The sequence below is a fragment of the Vidua chalybeata genome, chromosome 6 (assembly GCF_026979565.1).
Source record: "Vidua chalybeata isolate OUT-0048 chromosome 6, bVidCha1 merged haplotype, whole genome shotgun sequence".
Classification (NCBI taxonomy): Eukaryota; Metazoa; Chordata; class Aves; order Passeriformes; family Viduidae; genus Vidua; species Vidua chalybeata.
Genome location: NC_071535.1, coordinates 16,606,706 through 16,628,582, shown reverse-complemented (window position 1 = coordinate 16,628,582; position 21,877 = coordinate 16,606,706). Strand labels below are relative to the sequence as shown.

Sequence of the window (21,877 nt, the reverse complement as noted above, 5' to 3'; positions counted from 1 at the left end):
TGTAGCAAAACAGAAATTATGCCAAAACATTTGAATCACCTGTAGAACTTAAAAGACTACATCTCACTGATGTGCAGTGAGATGCATGATGCCTGAGACTGTAGAGGTTTCACCCCTCTAGCTAAAAAAAACCAGCAAAAGCTCCAGCATTTCATTTTATCTGAGAACATAAAACTGACATGGTATGAGAATGTCAGTATGTGGCAGTTGATTGATGACTAGCAGAAAATATGGAAGGTTGATAAAGGGCACAAGTAGAGCCTTGAAAGGAATCATTTATTGAGGAAATGGGGACATTTTAAAAAAAATAATTCAGTAGCCAAGACTGAATGCCAGTATCATTAAAGATCATTTACAAATTTGAGTGACTGAAGTTTAATGCACAATGGACGGTACTTTTTGACAATGTTTATTATGTTCTTCTAGTAGTTTTTTATTTGCTTTTTACAACAAAAATAACTTAGATTTTATGTCTGTCTGAATAGCAACCAACTGGTAAGTGATGCCAGTGGTTCATACTGGTAAGTGATGCCAAATGAAGGACCAGGCTTGTTCACCTGCCTATGGCTGGAAGAAGGCTAGGTACAGCCAGCCCCAAGGAGAAAAACTCCAGAACACTTGCAGACCGCATCTAGCTGGCTCAGAGGAACAAAAATTGTTCCTCTGCTTGCTTTCTGAACAGAAATTAAAAGACAAAGCAAAGGCTTAGGGAAAAATTTTATTAAAAACAAAACAAAGCAAAATACCCAAAAAAAAACACCCCAAAAAACAAACAAAACAAGGAAAGCACACATACAGCAAATGCACATTCACTCTATTTCACCTACCATAGATTCACTAATAAGCAGCAACAGTAAAGCTTCTTCTGTATTTTCTTGAGGACAGAAGATGCTGTTCAAAATGAGAATTTAATTATTTAAGCAGAACACATTATTTTTATGAGTAGTTCACACATATATATTACAAGTACGGTAAAAGCTGGAAAATGTCCAAAAAAGAAAAGTAACTTGCATAGAAAAATCAATTGGTTAAAATTAATTTATTTGCAATGCTCTATATTTGCATTTCAGAAAAGTTGGCTGAACACAATAAAAGAACAAAACTACCACAGCTGTCAGAGTTGAACTCATTCAAATATCCCAAAATTGAACATAATTTGACAACTGTAAACACTAAACCCATAGTTTAACTAGCCTCTTATACCTAATCTGTCTGAACTCAATCTACATCACTGATTCAAGTGCTGGCAAGAGGAAACTCTCACACAAGAACAGGAGAACTTTTGTATTTTAGGCAATATGTGAAGGAATACTTCTATCAGTCTTTCATGAGATATGCTTGAAAATATTTTCTTGATGCATTCAATAGCTATGAATATTTTTAAATTGAACCATGACAATCTCCACCTGTTTGCCATAATCACTCTTAGTTCCAAGCAGTAGAATTATTTGCTTGTAACAAAGTACAGTTCCTTTCAACTTAATGCTGAAGGTTTGCATAGGACTAGTTTCTAGACTTGAGTGCTTTCTCTGAACACTGCATGCTTTCTGAAAACTCTTCTATGCTGGTGGACAGACAACAGTAATCTGCATTGGGTACTGGCAGGAATTCATTCATCCATTCTCATACACATTAAAAAAATCCCCCAAATCAGTGACTATGTTTTATCTATTCAGATTTCTTCTTCTAAACTATTTCTGAATTAGCACAAGTACTATTTCCTGTTAATTCAGTCCATTAGTTCCACAATTACCTATTTAAATTGAGAAAATAATTTGTTGCTGTTAATAATAAATTCCCATGGTCCCAAGGATATTTAAACTATAATACATTATAGACAGGAAACAAAAGTTGTCTGATTTTAAAACATCTTTCCAGGTTTTTTTAAAGCACTAGAAATATAAGCAGTAATTCAATGCCTGAAAGGAAATAGAAACTAAAAGACATCTTAATTCCAGGCAGTTTGAAAGCAACATTGTGAATGTATTGTGATAATATACAACAGCTAAGACCCCAGGGCAGCTGTTCTGTTGTTGTATTTTTATTTTTTAATCAATGTAACTACTCACCAGATTTTTAAGAGTATTCTGGATCTTAGAATTTAGCATATAATTTATTATTACATAACAAAAGAAATTTCGAAACAGTCATGAATAAGAGCCACCCACAATAAGGAATGAGGAATGATAAGGAAGCATCAGAGAGCTCCTTATTTAACAATCCACTCCTCTTTGCAGAATTTAACAACCTGGAAGAAGACTGAACCTGACCAACCTATAATGGCACCCAGAAAGCAGAATAATGATTGGAAAGAGTTGCTGGAGAAATTATTCTCTCAGAGAAAGAAGGGATGCTGCCCCAAAGGTAACTACTAAAAATCCACTTATCAAAACAAAAGCAAACATTATTTTCTCTAGCAATTTCAAACATATTTTTGTAGATATGTTGATGTTTGTCTCAAACAAGATCCTTCCTGTGCAGAAATTAGTGAGACATTTCTTTGACCTGTCTAAGTAAAAAAGCTCCGTTGACTGAACTCATTTTCTGTTTGTTCTGATAGATGCAGGCACACAATTAAAGTAATTTCAGTGTAACAGGGCAAATGAGGCAACTGAAAGCATGAAACAGCTATCAACCAAAGGCAAACCATGGAAGTTATGCTCAGCTGAAAACTGGTTCATGTAAACTGAAGAGGCAATAACACAGAGATCTAAAAACCATAAATGCTATTAGCCAAATTACACCCATAATCCTCATAAGAACACAATGCAGCTATTTAATGTCAGGCAACAGTGCATTGCAAAAACAGTGCATTGCAAACTCAGAGTGGGTGGTCAGAAGAACACCTAGGAAGAAATTTCTTAGATATCATTGTCTTTGATAATTGCTTTCAGTCATTGCTAGAAATGAGATGCTTGGCTGGACATATTTTATGTGATATAGTATTAACCAGTCTGACCTGATGAAAGGACTTAATTTCAACTCTGTTGAAATTGTGGAACTCCTCACCTGCATGTGCCAAGAACAAGAAAACTAAACTGAACAAAGCCCCACTTTGGCAGGAAATATGTTGCTATGAAGGATGCGTTGAGAATGGAGAACATATGTTTGAAAGACTGAGCCTGAGAAACCTGCTGTAACTATTCTGGATGCAGGAAGGAGAACTGCTAGAAGTCTTTGAAGATAAAGGCCATTCTATTTAATAATAGTAAAGGCACCATAATTATGTGGGCTTGCTGCTGTGTAAAAGATTCATTAATGGAACTCTGAAATAAATACAGCTAAAAAACTCAAATGATGTCATATTGCAGGCATTTATGTTCTAATATAAAGATACTGTGAACACTAAAATAAAACATCCCTCCATTACGTAAATAGGGCTACTTCTATAATCAAGATACTAACTTCTAAGAAAAATTTCAAATTAAAGGAAATGGCTATCTATATTTAATAGTAACTCTAATGGTGATTAATTTGGAAAAAAAAAAAGTTACATTTTCAAGAAGGAAGAAACATACCATAGCTACTCTAGAACTCACTATGAGATATACCAGACAAAAACAAACCAAAAGAGTATCACTTACCTGATTTAATGAAAGATTAAAACTGAACAAAAAGATGGAATCATAAAAGAAACGCCAAAACTAATCTAAGATGATTAGGTAAAAGATTAGCCTTGGAAAACAAACTAGCTTTGAAACTGCTAGATAAATTTCTAGATATGTTATTTTTTTCATAATACTTCCAGGATCAACTTGAATCTCCATATTGTTGAATCTTTCTATGATAAAGCAGAATAGATGTCTAGAAGCAGCACATTTAAAATGTGCAATACCTGATTTGCTACCCAGTTCATGTTTTCTTTTGTATCCCACATGTAATAAGAGATATTGAGTCTATCACATACACCAGGATAGAAAAAAAATATTTCTACAATTGAGAACAAAAGGTCTAATGTATACAGTGCAAACTTCCACTGGGAGAAGTATGTTTCTCCCCTAATTCTCCTCAAGGAATCCATCTATCTATCTACAAACTGTCAAATTCCTTCTACACTTTCAAAAATGTAAACTAAATTATCCAGTGCACTGGGTAACAACTGCAATTATAGAAACAAAAGAGGTATTAACTCAGCCATACTTTTCTCCAGTGTATACCCGTGGTCTCCTACTGAGCGCATAATTCTTCATATTTGAACCTTTTCGAAGTGGATCATCAAGGGGTGATTGGTGAGGAGGATCCTCCAGTGGATTCCAGTAACTCTGTTCACACATACCTCGTAACAAAATTTCTGCAAGTTGTCTTGCTATTGTCTGTAAAAGCAAAAGATAAATATTTTCCCTAGAAATGCTGAATACAAACTCTTTAAAAATGCTCAGATTTTTTCTAGTGAAGACTACTTATATAGAATATATTTTTGTATTCTATAACATCCAAAAAAAACAGGCAAGATACTGTTTAAAAGGTAAAAATACCCACTTCAATTCTCTAAAAGAAATTCTTAAATTCTCTAAAAGAAAAATAACAGCAATAACAAACAATTTTTCCATTTTATCAGTTAAATCCAGATACATCTGAAGAATAAACAACCCAGCTGCTGCTCCTAAGATAATCAATAACCTAAGATGCTCAATAACCTCTACTGCCTCTGCAGACGTGGAGCAGTTGTTTGCATGGGAGAGACCACAGTGGAGTAGTCCAAACTGCAGCCTGCCAAGAGAATCATGGTGAAAAACAGGATGATAGTCCCTGAAGGAACTGCAGCCCAATGGGGGGACCCCACGCTGCAGCAGGGGGAAAGTGAGGAGTAAGGAGCAGCAGAGAGGAACTCACCACAACCCTCCACCCCTCAGGGAATGGGAGGGTAGGGAGAGGAGGTAGAAGAGTCAGAAGTCAAAGACTGAAGTTGAACCTGAGAAAATGGGGTGGAAGGAAGGTGTTTCAGTTTTTGTCTTTGTTTCTCACCATCCCACTCTCTTTTAAGTGACAATAAATTAATTTCCTCCAAGAAGAGCCTATTTTGCCTGTGACAGTAACTGGTAAGCAAACTCTCTGCCTTTATCTCAAACCTCTCTCAGACCTTTTCTAGTTTATTTCCTCCCCATGTGTTAAGGAAGGGGAGTTTGAGGGCAGCTGGGTGAGCATGTGGCAGCCAGACAAGATCAACCCACCACAGAAAATTATGGTCTGTGGGCTGAATGGGGCTTCTGACAACTTGTACTTGAAGGTGCTGGTGTTAGCTACTGTTAAAGCCAGCAAAAATGAGACAAGGTTGAAAATCAGCATGAAAAGATTTATTTTGACCAACTATTGTTGTCACCACATATTTAACCATAGAAATACTTACATAAATATTATTAAATAATACTAATTTAAAGCTTTTAAGTCATCCTATAATCCATAACTATCAGGTTAATCTCCTCATTAATGCTTCACACACATGCATAGACCCTCCACGACTACATATCACAATCATGAAAATTCAGATTTTCTACCAGGGCAGTACAAAGAAGGAAAGATCTAAATTTGCACCAGAATTGTCAGCATTTCCCAGTAACATTTCCCAAAAAAACATGTAATATTTAAGTCACAGCACCATAAGATCTGCATCTTCCACCTTAACTCCTATATCATAAGAAGTCTTTCATCTTTTCTATTTAAATTTGCAATACTATCCCTCTCCATTGGAAGTCTATTATGAAATAATTTTAATATATTTACTAGGAATCAGTTATTGAATGAATTAAAAAATCACTTACCTTCCTTACTACCAGTTTGGAAGTTTTAAAGGCCCACTATTAGGAAACTAATCTAGAATATTTTGAAAATAATTACATGACAGTAAAAGATATGAGCCTCTACTTTTTATTGTACAAAAGATTCAAGCTTCTGACGATTTAGGTAATAAATCTTCATGATTTTGTTTTTATGGTTTTCCTTTAAGAGGTTTTATTACTTGATATCCTTCAACTTAATAGAAACCACACAAAAACAATGTATTTTCTTCTCACCCCCACTACCTTACAAAGACATAAAACAACATTGACTCATAAATAGGGCAATTATAATTAAGGTTGAAAGTATGGTCAATCAGAGACCAGTCAGGTTCTAATTATAACCACAAACAAGAAAAAGGAATAGGGGAGAGACTGGGTACCAAACATTCCTTACTTTAATCATTCATTAATCATCCTTAAGCCAGGAAATGTAACCTTATAAAGTGTTGGATAACAGGTCATTATCAATATGCTATGTATCCAGCTATTTGTGTCTAACTCATCCACTATATTTGTGCTTTCTCTGCCTACAGAAATTCAGATGCTACAATAGGAAAGTGGTTTAATGTAACTTACCATTCGCAGGTTTTGTGTAGTTCTTGTTTCAACAGCTCTTAGTAACTCTCTAAATCTACCAACTCCTCTTGTCAAGTTCCTGTATATAAACATAGAATTTGACAGTATTCCAACTTGGATGAAGTAACACCTCAAAATATTGCTCAATAAAGTTGTTAAAATCCATGCTACCTTTTTTTTTCTTTTCATAGCCTCATTGCCTTTCTGCGAGATAGATATATAGAGATATAGATATAGACAAATTCATCTGGGAACCTCACCACTGATTACTATAACAACATTCCCTGACAGTTTATTGAAAAAAGAAACATTTTCATGATCAGTAGACAGGTCAAGGGAAAGCAAAGAAAAAAGTAAGAAGCAACCACCTCAAAAAGAAAAAAGACAAAACAAAGTTGTTCTCATTGCTACAGTAGTTTTAGTTTTTAATTACATTAGGCTTCAAGTATAAACTTTGAAAAAAAATCCATTTTAGCTGCCTCTTGACACTTTAAAACAGGGAGATTAAAAATGAGTAAATCTTGTAACCCTGAAAGCAATACAAAACATAAGATTTTGAACTCCTTTTCAAAAGGGTAAGAGCACACTTTAAGGCCCACTGCGTGGCCAGAAGAGGACAGGGGGATCAGTGTTCTGTTCTTGACTCTGACTTGCTTTTCATGTGGCTTCTGCAACCCAAGTTTCTCCATCTACACTTCTTCCACATCTGCTGCCTAAACAGCTTTGGCAGAGATTCAAGACCCTCAGAGGCATCATTGATACTAACAATTTCAGCAGGTCTGAACTTTCTTCTCAAACAATAGATTATATTGAATGGTCTTATAGCTTTACCTTTTTCTCATCTCTTAATCAGTTGTTTGGAGGTTTTATTGTACATAAAAGCAGTTGAGAATATAAAAGCAGTTGAATATTTTATTTTATATTAATACAATTTGTCTTTGAACTGGTGATGGACTGGGTTAGCTTTTTGCTGTCCTGAACAACTGAATTCTGCAATGTGAACACAACAGATAGGACAACCATTTCACTATTTCAGGTTGTTACAAAACAAAATTATTTGATCTAAAGTGTATTTTGTGTTAAATCAATGCTGTTACATCATATGTTGTCTTAAGGTGTGATGTTATGTGCACATTGTGTAGCATTTACAAGACAGAGCCAAAAGAGACAAGAAATATTACATATTGTGTAAGTTTTCTGTAAGTAAAAGTACTACTGCACTGCACTAAAAATCAGATGTTAAAACTGCCTTCCTTAGTCTGCTGGCTGTATTTAAAAATATGTTTAAAACAATTACTTTGGAACTGCAACTCTGTACAAATTCAAAAACAGCCAGTATTTTTATACAGATATTTTCTTTCAATTCAGTTGCAGAATATCTGAAAGTAGTGTTTGGTGCAAGAGATCTTGCTATAGTACTGTAGAACTCCTATCACTTTACCTAGAGACCTACTAATTTATTTTACTCTTCAGATTACATTACAGCACTCATCTCTGTTCTGTTTTACATAATAAAGGATTTTCAGGATATTTCAGAAACTTTAGTTTCCACTCATCTTTCACTAGCACAGGCATCACCTTTCATCAGCACAAGCTCACCTTCTAAACTACTTTTATATAAAAGCTCATCTTAAAAGAAGTAGCATTTTCAAGTAACAAAACCCATACGAATGGTTGAAAGTTATGCCAAAGAATGCCACCAGTTGGCTAAAAAGAAATAATCACCAGTCACACAAGACATAAAAATTGTTTGTAAAAAGCCCATGTGCTACAGCAGAGCCTGACCATAGAGTGACCAGCTACTACATACTAAAGAAAATTCATCTTGTGTAAATATCTGCAATGAAACAACTGTGTGAAAAAATATATTCATTTATACATTTCAAACAGGCAGCCTCAATAGCTGATGACTATTACACCAACTTCATACAGTAAGGAAGGACAGAACGTCATTAGGCCAGATTTCAGAAAAACCTCCAAACTCATTTGAAGCTGGATACATTCAGCACTTTTGTAAAGCCAAAATACATATCATTCAGTAATACCACATTCCAAATATTTTAGAGAGCCAAACCCAGTTCACTGGAATCCCAGTTTTAAGTCCTCCGGTCTTAGTGGGTGTTTCTCATGAATGGAGTTCTCTCTCAAAGACTGTATTGCAAAGTCACAAGTGTGTCCTTATAACAAGATTAAAAAAAAAAAAAAACAAAACAAAACCAACCAAAGCAGACTTGCCACAAAACTGAAATGCTCCTTGCAAAATTGTTGAAAAAGAGTTATGAGCAAGTACTTGTCAGCTTGAAATTTTATTTTCCCAGTGCAAATGAAACACATACTATGCAGTAGAACTTCAAATCACAATAACTTCATTAAATTTTAGGAATTGGCATTTTTTCCATATGAAGTTTATGTCTTTTGATGCGTTACAAGAAAAATAACAAAACACTTTATGAAAATGCATGCAACTTTCACAAGCCTTTGAACACTTCATGACAGGTTACTTTTAGTTACCCATTACACTTTTTTAAGCATCTGCAAGGGACTGGAACTTGTGACTGAAGTTCTACTGTATCATGGAAAAAGCAGTAAGATTGTACAAGAAAAAAAGCAGTTAAAATAGAAAATTAGCTTTTGCTTCATAAAGCATTTAACAGTGATCCACTGCACACATCAACACAAACACAAAACAGATTTGTCAAGCATCTTCTACATGAAATTTACTTAAAAAAAAAAATCGCAAAACTACAATCTAAATCACCCTAAAATTGAGTTAAATGCTTTTAGAGACAAGAAATGAAGCAAAATATACCATTAATTATATGGTAGATCTCCACACCACATTGCTTTTAGCAAAGTACATTTCCTGTATTTGTTAACAGTTTGTAACAGTGAGAAGAGCGGCGGCTGCTCTGGTACATGGTTTTCCTTCCTAGCCTGGGACACACACAGCTTTTACCTGCTTTTCACTACGATGTGCTTTCATGTCAGCAGTTCTCCCTGGGCTGATGGATTGCCAGAGCAAAAGGGCACATTAACTTAGACAGCAATGTCCCACAGTGTCTGTAAAGGACTTTGAGATCCCCTCCTTTCAGGGACAAGGAATTTTAAGTTCATTAACATTCACTTGGAACTGACACGTTTTGAGTGATCTCAGACAAGACAAAGACAGCTCACAGATGGACACTGATAATTACATACATGTGTGTTTATGAGATTGCCTCCTGGCAGAACATGCTCAAATCAACTCCTTTGAATTGTATCTTCCTCATGTTTAAAGACAATTAGAATGTTTGCTGCTTTAAATCTTCAAGAAAAACACCCCTACTTTGATTCTTTAAGTAGCAATCTGCCAGTTAGGCTGAAAACCAAGATCTACTGAAAGTCTGTACAGACATGCCCTTAGGGCTTGTTTGCATCCTTGTATCTATATATTTGCACCCTAAACGCCAACTACTCATGTTAGAAGCTAATTAATTATTCTGATACAAGATCAGCTTTTAGGCTCCTTAAAAAAATTCAGACAGTATTTCAATTTAGAATAATGCAAATATCTTAACTTCACCTATACAAAGGTGCTCACTCCTAAATAGAGACAGAAATTAATAACTCTAGATATAATACAAGCAAAGTGCAGGAAGAAAATTAAGGGGCACCAAGGATAAGCTTTCAAGGCAGGATCAGAAAACGTGTATATAAGCATGAAGGCCAGCAGTAGCAAACTTTAGGCACAAAAATATTTGTCACCATCATCACCAAGAAGTTTCTTGGTTTTAAAAAGCATGTTTAGAATCAGACAACACAGTGCTTTGGCATTACTGGTCCAGACAAACCTTACCCTCACTAATACTTCTTATTTTTGTGGTTTTAAACACACATAAAAAGTAGAAAAGAATGAAAGAAACTGGTCAACAAGAAGCAGTCTATGTTTGAATGATATTAGGATAAAAACTCCAAACACTACTCCTATAACAAAATTCGTGAGATCTAATCACAGTATACTCAAAACAGACTAAAAAAGAAATGTTTGAAAATTAACCTTGAAAGGTTGATAACATTAATTTAGTCTGTACTTACACCATGTTTTGATAATATCTTCTCAATTAGTGAGAAGGGCATTTATTTGTCAGGCATTTCCTTTATGCTTCTCAGTCAAAAACTCCAAATATTTAGTCTACCATTGCCTTTTAATGATTAAAAACTTAATTAGAACAAATTTTTACATACTGAGCTATACCAAACCTCACCTGCTCTGCAATTTGGTGGCTAAATTGTCAATGCTTTTCCCATTTAAGAGAGAAAAGCACATCCAGAACCATGCTGGTGAATAGGCTGAGCTACTTATACTGCCCTATTATTTCATTGCTGACACTTACTATATCACATTTTTTAAATATTCATCTTTTAAAAAGGAGAGAAACCAATAACAATGAAATCTACAGGGTTTGACCAAAGTGATGAAATAGAAGTTGCTTTTGGAATTGAGCTCACTTCCACCTTCTCTTGTGCTTTCTCTTTCTATCTGTATTTATAAACAGAAAAATAAATGCAGCGTTTGTAAACTCATAGGTACACTGCAAATTTTAAAGTTTGGGGTTTTTTCTCCCAAAATTCAAATATGAAAGAAAAGAAAGGAATTATTTTAAAGGTAAGGAGTAAGGGCAAGTGAAACTCTTAATATGCATGCCAATCAGAAGAGTGACATTTCAATAACTTCAGTATAACTGACATGCTTACAAAAAAATGTAACTATTAAAATCCATACACTCTATTACTTTTAGCCAATTAAGAGTCATTTACACAGTATTAAGGCCAGTAACAATTTCATATTAAGAGAAGTTACTACATAAGCAAAAAGCAAGAAATGTGACAAATCAAGAGATTAATTCTTAAGCTGTAACGGAACATCCCAATACCGAGGTATGCCATTTACCATACTGCTTTATATAACCCTACAAAGATGACATTAAAAAAATTTTAAAGGACTGCAATTCTACAGCTCAGTTCCATAACTTTATTAAAGGCCTGACCAAATGGACAAGACTACATACTCTGCCCAATGGATGGTGCTTTGGATGATTGTGACTAACGTCTGTGTCGGTTTTCTGTCAGGTTTAAGAAGGTGGAGAAGTATAACTTAATCCACAACTAGAAAAACATCCTGGTAAGCATTTGGATACCTATCTACATGAGGTAATACAGTTGCAACTTCAGACAGTTCTGTTTTCCCACTCTTCCTTTCATACTTAAATTTTCAGCGCACCCACAATATTATATAATTTTCACAAAATATTAATTAACACTGGACATTTTTTGCTGCATAAAATGTAGAAAATCCCTAATTTGCTGCCAGAATCTAAACTACTCCTTTAAAAAAAAAAAGTCTACTGAAAAAAATTATCATGGCATACTTCTCATTTTATCCATTGTTACCTTATGCAGAAAGAAAAATCCTAGATATCTCAAATTTGCTACAGAAGATCATGTTTGCTTGATGCTTGAAAGTTCTTTAAAGATATTTGAGCTTATAAATAAAACATCTTCAGTGTGCCATTAGAGCTACACAAGCCTAAGAATTTGAAAGAGCCCAATCAAGCAGCAATTCTGGCATTCATGCATTCAAAATGAAAACACTTGCTGCCTAGACTGTAGTTCCACTGCTAGTTAGTCCACCTAATGGTTCACGACCTGAAGGGGAAGATCTCATCCTCCTCATTCTCATCTTGTAGTGTTTGCTCCCTTTTCCCACCATTCTTCCTTCTTGGTATCTTCCTCCTCTTAATTGCATGGTCCTATCTCTTTTTCTGACAGCCATACCAGCCATTATCAACCTTCCAGTGAATCAATTCTCACCAGAATGACAGAAAGCTATGATTTCTTTGACAACAAAACTCCACAGACGAATCAAACAAGCACCTGAAGCAGCAAAAGGCAAACAAGGAAAATGCACACTAGGAGGGTAGGAGGAGGGTGGGTCTGGGGGAAATGACAATAGTAACTTCTCCATAGAGTGGAAAAACAAGAGCACTAAGTAGAGCAGTAAAATGAGCATTTTGAGGGGAGCAGGGGAAGTGTAATGTACAAAATATTAACTCCCCTATTTGAGGATCCAAGACCATTTTGTTTGCCAGCCATCACAATTCAACAAAAACCCAAAACCTTCAATCTGATACTTGCAAATGCAATCATCAGCCACTGTCATCAAGACATGTGGTACATGGGCTAAAAATGCTAAGTATCTTGGAAAAAGTGAGCTGGAGTCAAATTCCAACTATAAATTATTAAGAGTATCAGTCTCGAACATAACTCAGATATTAACATTACTCTTTCACTGTTCTTTGTATAACTAGTTATTACAAAAGTTGATAAGATTTTGAGTAAAAGTAATTCCTTCATGTTTATATCCACCTTAGTCTTTCATGTAACACTGCCAGGTTTCCCACCTGTAACTTCATAATGAAATCTTGTTTTCAACTTTTGAAGTTAGGACACAATTCTGAGCAATAAACATACAGTAAAGTTTTGAAAGAGAAAGTATTCATAATGGATTATTTTATCTTGAATATCTGAGGGAATAATAATTTCCTCTCATGTTCAAATAAAGTTTTTTCAATGAAAACTAACAGGTGAGAACAGAATTGGAAACAAGGACGAGGAAAGCATCTGATATGAGAGACAATAAAGTATCCTTTGAAAACTTATTTTTGCTAGGAATCACAGAGAAATTATTTTTGTTCCTGTTTTGAATATATTCCTGCCTTCCTGCCTGGTTAGCTTCCTAACCACACAAACACAAAGCAGGCATACAGAAAACAAAGCTGAGTTGAAAACTGCAACAGCAGTGATATTGTTTGCTTTCCAACACACAGCAGTGATATTTTACATATAAGAAATGTGATACTTTGTAGTATTTCAATGTTTTCATCTTACTTTCTATTCTTTACTTAAACACCAACTTGTTTTGAGAGTGATGTAGGATGTGCAACAGGATTTCAAGAGATGCAGAGTGATGAGTATCTAGCACTATATTCTGAGAGCTGATCTTACAGGCTCTTCATGTGCATTTATGTGAAGCATTTACATAAATTTTTCTCTCATGGATTTCCCAGTAAAGTCATTATCTGTGAGCACTGTATGGATATACATGTGGAACAGAAGCACCTATAGAATGCCTTCCATCCACTGTTCCTCTTTCACCAGAAAGAGAGCAATGTTTCTATGTTATTTCTGTTATATGCTATAGTGAAAAGAAAAAAACAGATAAAAGAAATTCTACATAGTTAACTACCATACTCTAAGGAGGGATCTTGTTGTGCTTGTCAATCATTTAAAGTGAATATAAATCAATTATCTCAATTATAAGAAAAAATTAGAAAAATTGGTTGATTTTCCTATTTCTTTTTTTCAGGGCTAATTTTCTATGGAGAAGAAGCCTATAAGAAACAACTTGCTGGAGGAGACTAGGAATGTCTTGCTTCACTGTGACAGTGTCAGCACAGGTAACAGCCCCACGAGGAGTACAGATCATCTCTGGGATCTTCAGGTTTTGACTGAGTAGTGAACCATGATGGAGACTAGACCAAACCACAGTCTGGCTCCAAGCAATATCCTTGGAGGGGTGTAAAATAAAGGAGGAGCCAAAAAAATAGCTCTGAAAGTTAGGAAAGTCTGGTTTTCACATGACGGCCTCCTTATTTTAAATTTCAGCCAAAATGCCATTTTGCTTCAAGATCATACTTTTCTAGTATATTTGTGAACATTACTACCTCAAAAAATAAAAACCATAAACCAGACAAAATTTACTTGTAAATCTCACAACACAAATGCTAGGATGGAAGAAACACTGGGTACCTAAAGAGCTGTCCTTTCTCAGCGGCATTGTACTTGAAAATAACTATGTTAAATACCAATGTCAAAGTTCCTGTGCTCGCAGCTTTTTTTGGAAAAATATCAAGACTTTGAACTCCTTCAATATGAAATTACAAAGCAACTACGATACAAGTTATGTAATCAGCCTGAAAGCATGGAAAGTTACATTTCAGAACAATTTTTAAAAACTCACAAATCCTACTCTAAGTTTTAGAACAACTTCCTCAACTTCTTTGTTACACATTTCCAAGCTGAAATGTTCCTCATCTCCCAAGTGAAAAATGGGTATGTAGTTTGTTTCTTTAATAAAATTCTGTATGCTTCAGAAGAAACCATTAATTTCAGTTTTGTGTCTTATTAGCACTAAGCTAACACTTTTCTGGTTCAGATTATTTCCACTTCAACTTTTTTTTTTTTTTTTTTTTTTTTTTTTTTTTTTTTTTTTTTTTTTTTTTGCTAATTGCATTTCCATGTATTTTCAAAATGCCACTGCTTAGCAGAAAGGCTAAGTTAAGTTTCAAGCACTTCCTAGTTTTTTATACAAGATAATGCATACCTGAAAGATAATCACTGAATCCTCTTGATTATTCAACTTAAAAGAAAATCTCTGTACAGTTAACAAATGAAAGGGAAATTTGAAGTAGATCAACCAACTTTATAGGTAGGCAGCAATACTCCCTATGTTTCTGTTGAAATTATGGTCTTCCAGCTCATATAAAAGTTATCTTATTTTCTTTTCTGGTTTGAAACTGACACACATGTACAAAGATGATTTCAGATTACATTCAAACTTGAAATAAGTTGCAAAGTTTCCTGGAAAGATCTCAAATCTACTCTCTATAACCTAACATCAGGCGGGATGATACATTTAAAAATGAAACAAAACATCCTTAAAATACATTTATTAAAAAGGAGACTATAATTTGTCCCTATTAGAAGTGTATATTTGAAGTTCTCTGCAGTTCTGGTAAACCCAAGTAAAAAAATGAAAAAAATAAAAAACCAATCCCTAAAAGCAGCCACATAACAAGCAGCCTGGAACAATGACCATATTAGGAAATATTGAAAGAACTATGATTGACTCTGAATTAAGGAAAGAAACTAAAGGATGTAACATCAGGAATATGTAAAATAATGATTGTCACAGAGCTATTTTTCCTAACACCTTGCTTCATATCATACAACAAAAAAAGTACCACTGGCCAACAGAACTAGAAGAAGAAATTCAAAACTCTATATAAAATGTGTAATTTGATTATAAACTGCAAGTGACCACTGTACTAAAGACTGCAAAAAAAAAAAAAAAAAGGCAAAAAAAAAAAAGCTTGTGTAGGAGTTAACAAGATCACCAACAACTTCACTGGGAAGAATTAAAAAGCACATAGAATAAAATTACCTTTCAAAGCTCACACCAGACGAGCTGATACGGTCTAGGAAAAACACTCTTGTCTGGATATTACTTAACAATCCACTGCATGACCTTTTTTGCGCAGTTGCTTTTTGTTTTCTTCATTAATTGCAACCTGCTATGTCTAGTGCTCGTTGCTTTTACACAAAACATGTCAGATTAAATGCACCATTTCCCTCCCTGGACTTCAATCAAAATTCTTCAAAATGTGGAATTCTTAGCTTATTCTTAACCATGACTGCCACTGGGATTTTTGCAGTAACCGTATTTTATTTATTTTTTGTGCAGACATGAAAACAGAGATCTTATTTTTAGTTCTGGTAAATGAAAAAAAATCAGCTTTCAGAACATTCCATTCCTCCTGCAATTAAATTATGAAAACAGAACTAAAGTGTAAGTATCAGATCATGTTATTGCACCACTACTTCAATACTTTAAGAAAGAGATTTCAAAAGTGTAATGATCATTTCCATGTGGAAATTCCTGAACAGCTTAAAACTCGGGTAGGTTTTTTTTACCCTACCTTCAGTACATTAAAATCTCCAACTCTTTACAGACACTGCATGATTTCCTTCATCTCTGGTTTATGTATTTGAAAGAATAAGAAACATTTTTGGTACAAAACAGTAGTCCCATCAAGAGTTCCAGTATTTCAATAAAATCACATTTTCCTAATGAAATAAGAAGCCCCAGACACAAGGTTTTAAACTACGTGATTTCAACAAATCTCAGAAATGTACTTAAAACCCATTTATGCCGAGTTTTGAAGTTCTTAAAAATGCAGACTTGTATTCTTTTTCTCATTCTGTGTGGTAACTGAATTTATTTTTAGGCTTTTAAGCAAAGCCTTATTTAAAATAAATTATAAAGGAAGTCCCATGCAGAATCTAAAGGGATCTACAGAGCAGGTCCAATAAAGATTGTATACTTGTATACATACTGTTGATCTTCATGCACATTTATCCTGCAGCATAATGTTAAAATAAGTGATAACTGAAGAGATTTGGAAAAAAATTACAAAATCAAAATTATAAAAATTTACAGTTTCAATATGTTGACAATCACTCTTTAACAGTGTTCAATAGTAAATTTCAAATAGTTCAAGCTTAAGGTACTTTTAAGTTCTTACATGTAGTAAGCAAAACTACAAAATGTTTTCTGTGACTAAACAATTTTCCAATATGTAAATAAATACAATATGGGCAGCCTTACTATTTTAAACAAAGTGTTACTACTTTATTCATAAGAGACCTCACTATTACAGAATCCACAATTGCTAAAAGTGATGCCTGGTTAAATCACAAATACAAAATCTAAACAAAAAAGTAAACACAATAAAAGAAGACTCAAATCTCACCCATTCTTGAAATATAGAACATGTGCTCTCTGAAGTCCTGTTTCCAGGAAAAAACTAAGCTCTTGTTCATGTGCAGTGGGCCCTGGCTTAGGGCTTCTGTTTTGTATGTTGGCATTAATTACCTAAGAGAACACAAGAAAAGTGGAGGGGAAAAAGTGTATTTAGAAAAAAAAAAACTTAAAATCAAGGTTTGCGTACTTTTCCATGGAAGCTAATATTTAATGTTGGAGAAACCTTTTACATTTGTAGATGGTGGCTAGTAGACCATTTCTAGCTTTACCACCATTGCCACCTAAATATAAACCCTTTTGTTCTTGGCTATACCCTTAGAGATAATTTATTTACCAAGCAGAAATATTACTAAGCAAAATTTTATAATACTTTTTCATATTTTTTTCTGAAGAATGGTATATAAAAGAGAAGAATATGAAAAAGCATATTTGCAACCTTATTCAGTAGCAGGAGGTGATATATTAAAAAATCTAAAACTCCTGTTAGGGTAGAAAAGACTGCTGCAGAGAGCAGTAAGAAGATTAAAAGCTACCTCCAGAATGATTTCCAAAAAACAATTTAGAAATAATTGTATTACATCAGCATTAAAAATGCTGTCAGAATGTAATCAGCTTTCAGTACACGTGGTCTACCAGCCACTACAAGACAATAATAAAACAGCAAAAACCCTCAAAAATAAAAAAAAACGGTATTAATTACTTTTTCCCTCCATCAAACTGGTTTTCTTTCCCCTTTCTTCTGTTTTTCATGGCCCTAAATGTGTCTTATAACTCCTTCAAAGACAGCTGTCAAGTGACAGGCCTGAGGCTTGCAAGCAATGGGTCTGAAATAGGATCAGATGGATATTGCCAGTTCACTTCACTCTACAGCATTCACAAGCCAAAGAACAGAGCCCCAGGTGTACCTCAAAGTCTAAATAAAAAGCAATAGTGTGTAACTCCTAGAAATAAAGGGTCACACAAATTTCTTTAAAAAAGGCATTTATATCAATCTTTAAATCTTCAATTTAGAAAATCATCCCAGCTTACCCTTTCTATCTCCTGAAGGTACAGGAGAGCAATATCCCCAGCCTTCTCATAGCACGTAACAATTTCTTGTTCACGGTCCACATGGAGATTGCTCGCTGAGGAAGATATTGGCAGCTTCTCAAGACAGAGACCTTGGGAGGCAAAAAAAATTCAAACTAAGCATTAAAAACTAATGTCATATAATATTAATAGCTAAAACATAGTCCAGGTTAAGCCTCTTTAGTCAGGGGAAGAAACAAAGGAAATGAAGGTATGGTCCCCTAAAACAGACTTTAATAACTATATAAATGAAAATTACTCCTCCTTAATAATTATAAATCCAGAAGCAGCATTTTTTAAAGCAATTTTGATTTAAAAGACATTATGACAATCTACCATAAAAAATATATAGTGTCTTTCTATACCAGTTTTACATTACTGTGTCTTCACTTTTCCAGAATGATCACAGAAACTAAGGTACAGTGATGAAAGGCACTCAAGGTAGTATTAGTCCAGTCACTGTGCAAGACAAAAGTATCCATAAAAACAAATACATTTAAAATAAACAATGTGTTAGGAAGTTTAATTTTTGTATTTAAATTTAGAAGAGGTAGTTCACTCTCATCAAGGCCATGGAAGTCTTTTCTGCTCAGGATTTACCCAGCAAATACATTAAGTATTGCTTTGAAGCAAAAAAAAAAAAAAAAAAAAAAAAAAAAAAAAAAAAAAAAAAAAAACCTTCACTTGTCTCAAATAAAAATCCAACAACTCTTACTAATCAATACTAACTCCTACACAAGTTACAGCTGTTTTCAAGATAATTAAAATGCTGGAAAGGACCTTGGGAATATAAATCCTTTTATCTGATGGAGGAATCAACGAACCCCTGACACTTGTCTGACCTGTTCTTAAAAGCTTCTGACACTAGGGATGCCCTGGCCTTCATATGCAAATTACCACAGAGCTCAACTATTCTCACAAATAGTATTTTTTCCTAGTTCTTGAATCTCCCTCTCTAGATTAATTACTTTGATTCATCCTCACAACGAGGTTATTCAGTTCTTCACAAAACACTGCAAGTTAGAGCAGGGTGCCAATAACACCAAGGTCATGGGTTTGATCCTCCTATGGGCCATTCATGTACTAGTTGGACTCCATGATCCTTCTGGGTCCCTTCCAACTCAGAATATTCTTTGATTCATCTAGAGAGACAGACATACTCACAAGAAAAAATATCAGTTCTCACCAGTTTCTCTTTTCATGTTTCCTTGACAGCTAATAATTTTTATCTTCTCTGGACACTCTCCAACTGGTTACCTCTACCTTGACTCACTGTGCCAAAATGGGATACATGGCTTCACTTGGAGGCCTCAACTGCACAGAGCAGAGAAGATAAAAGACTTCCTGGTTTTCATAAGAGATACTTTTAAAAAAAGTATTAAAAATCAGCTGAACTTTGGTGCCTTCCCTTACATATTAGTAAAAATTATCTTCCACTTATGATCTGCAACAGACCACCAGCTCATATCCTTCAAGCCAACTGTTTCATCTTATATTTATTTGAATAATTAATTGCATTTGCAGTAGGACTTTCCACATGTTAAGAGATTTATTTCAGATCATTCTTCCAGCTTGCCAGCAGTAAATGCTAGCTCTAAAATGCCTTCAACTGCTCCCACATTAATATAATCTACAATTTAAATTACTGTATTCTTTATTCATCGTTGAAAGTTTTGAGAATCCATCACTGGAGAAAAAACAAAAAACAATAACAAAATACATACTTATATATTGGGCATATGTCTGTAGAATGCCAAACAGTACAAATCCAGTTTGGAGAACAGTTTATCAAAGGATTTCTGTCAATCAATACTGTACAGTCAGTATAGTATGCTTCATTATAATTACAAAAAAAAACCCCAAAAAACAACTTAGGAAGACACAGCTACATAAACCTGGAGTTTATGTATTGATAAACTCAGAAATATCTGCAGCCTCCAGATTATTTCGGAATATCTATTAAGTTTCAATTTCTGTAAAAGTGTAGTTTATATGTATAAAAAAACATCACGCCAGATTGCTGGCTTGAGAGAATGCTTTAAGTCTGTATCACAGTTTGTTGGCCACCTTTACCCTCCAGACCACCCTAATACCAGTACAAACAACACAGATCTTACAGCTTTATGTGCTATACATCCAGTTAACACAAAGTCCTGAATCCAGTACTAAAACCCCTGCTAAAGACAGAGTAACATCCAATATACTTTTCAAAAGAACTTTGCTCTCCTAAAGGGCAGCAAACACACAAATTGTCTGTCTCTTAAAAACCTGCTAAACCTGAGTACAATAGACACTGGGTGTTTCTGACATGTCATAGTTTTCACCTAGTGTACCTCTAGAAGTTAACTATATTTGTGAGTAGTCTAGAGTAGCCAACTAATCTGCTTTTTTTTCTATTTTTCAATCAAATCACAAACATCCAAGAAATTATTTAGTACCAATAAGTCATAGACCCTAAAGCAGCAAGGCTTAACTGCAGAAAAAAGTCAGGTCTCCTTGTACTACAGTAGGTTTGAAGAGACTCTCTGAAAAGAAGATCTAAATGGAAGGTTGAGACTGGATAGAAAGTTTGCTGTGTATTACATGAACACCTTCAAACAGTAAATGCACTGCAGTAAACACATCAAATGACTGAAAGCACCAGGTAATTTGTGTGTGAATCACTCCTCCTTATTCCTGCTCTCCCACACTATGAACAGCCAATGCCCCCAAGTAACCATCTCCTACATCAAGCAAATTACTCAACTATTTGTAGATCTGAGTCAGATTTATTCTTTCTATTTTTACAGTTTATGGCCATAACTATAATATTTAAATCTGAAAAACTCGCTATAAAGACATTTTCTTATTTTAGCTGAGAATTTTTATTATGATAAGGAAACACCTCAGTGTTCAGCCAGAAATTTTAAGTAATGCAGCAGGGACATATTAAATTTTAAGTGTTCTTTGATGAAGTACAGAATACTACTTCTTAGAGAAACGCTGCTATATAACTAGCATTCACTTTTTTTTTTTTAGTATGTTTATTAAGCTCAGGAAATTATATATATTTTAAGCATGTCATGCTTTGGGGAAGGAAGTTTATTTGGAAATCTATTCTGAAATGATCACTTAAAAGAATGGTTTGCATGCTGTATTTGTTTTGATGACACAAGTAAAAATTGCAATTTAATGCTGTATTCACAACAAAAACCTATCAATTAGAGGAGAAACCTTTAATAAATTATAGTTTTCCTAATTATGATTTTGTTAAAATAAGTCACTCCAGACGACTAATATAATTTTTTTCTTAAATACAGATGAAATTTAATAAATAATGTACTAAAGTATATAAAAGTACTATTTAATTTTAAATTGATATACACAGCAACACAGCAATAACAATTACATGGCATACTGCCCGATTCCTCAAAAGAATACTGAGAGATGAAAAGAAGTTAATTAAAATAGGGATCATTATATTATACCCTCAAAACCAAGAACAAGCACACGGTAACATATAGAATAGAGAAACACATGAAGTTCAAAAAAACACATATAACCCTAATTTATCTGCTGAAGTCTTGTCATAGAATCAGAGAAGTCAATTGTCCCCTTTGTGATTCTTCCCACACCTGCCAGGCAGGAATCTGCTGTTCTACCCCAAAAGGATAAGCATTTCTTTAACTGTTTACACACTGCTTAGAGATATTTCGAAAAAAAGTACAAGTTATTACTGTAAAATGTTACTACATTTGCTGTAAAGGCCATAGCTATTGCTTTATTTAACTTTTATTTTGTTTGATTCTGCATTCAAGAGTATCATGACAACTGC

General features: G+C 34.3%; 1 protein-coding gene across 1 annotated transcript in view; it reads right to left on the bottom strand.

The window, feature by feature from the left end:
* Positions 1-21,877, bottom strand: part of TTC7B (tetratricopeptide repeat domain 7B) — a 121,035-nt gene that overhangs the window by 71,857 nt on the left and 27,301 nt on the right. Inside the window, exons 4-8 of the mRNA XM_053946123.1 lie at positions 18,025-18,155; positions 16,985-17,106; positions 6,354-6,432; positions 4,141-4,313; positions 828-891 (exon numbers count right to left, since the gene is read on the bottom strand). Coding sequence (XP_053802098.1) covers positions 828-891; positions 4,141-4,313; positions 6,354-6,432; positions 16,985-17,106; positions 18,025-18,155 — 569 coding nt within the window. The remainder of the gene's footprint in view (positions 1-827; positions 892-4,140; positions 4,314-6,353; positions 6,433-16,984; positions 17,107-18,024; positions 18,156-21,877) is intronic.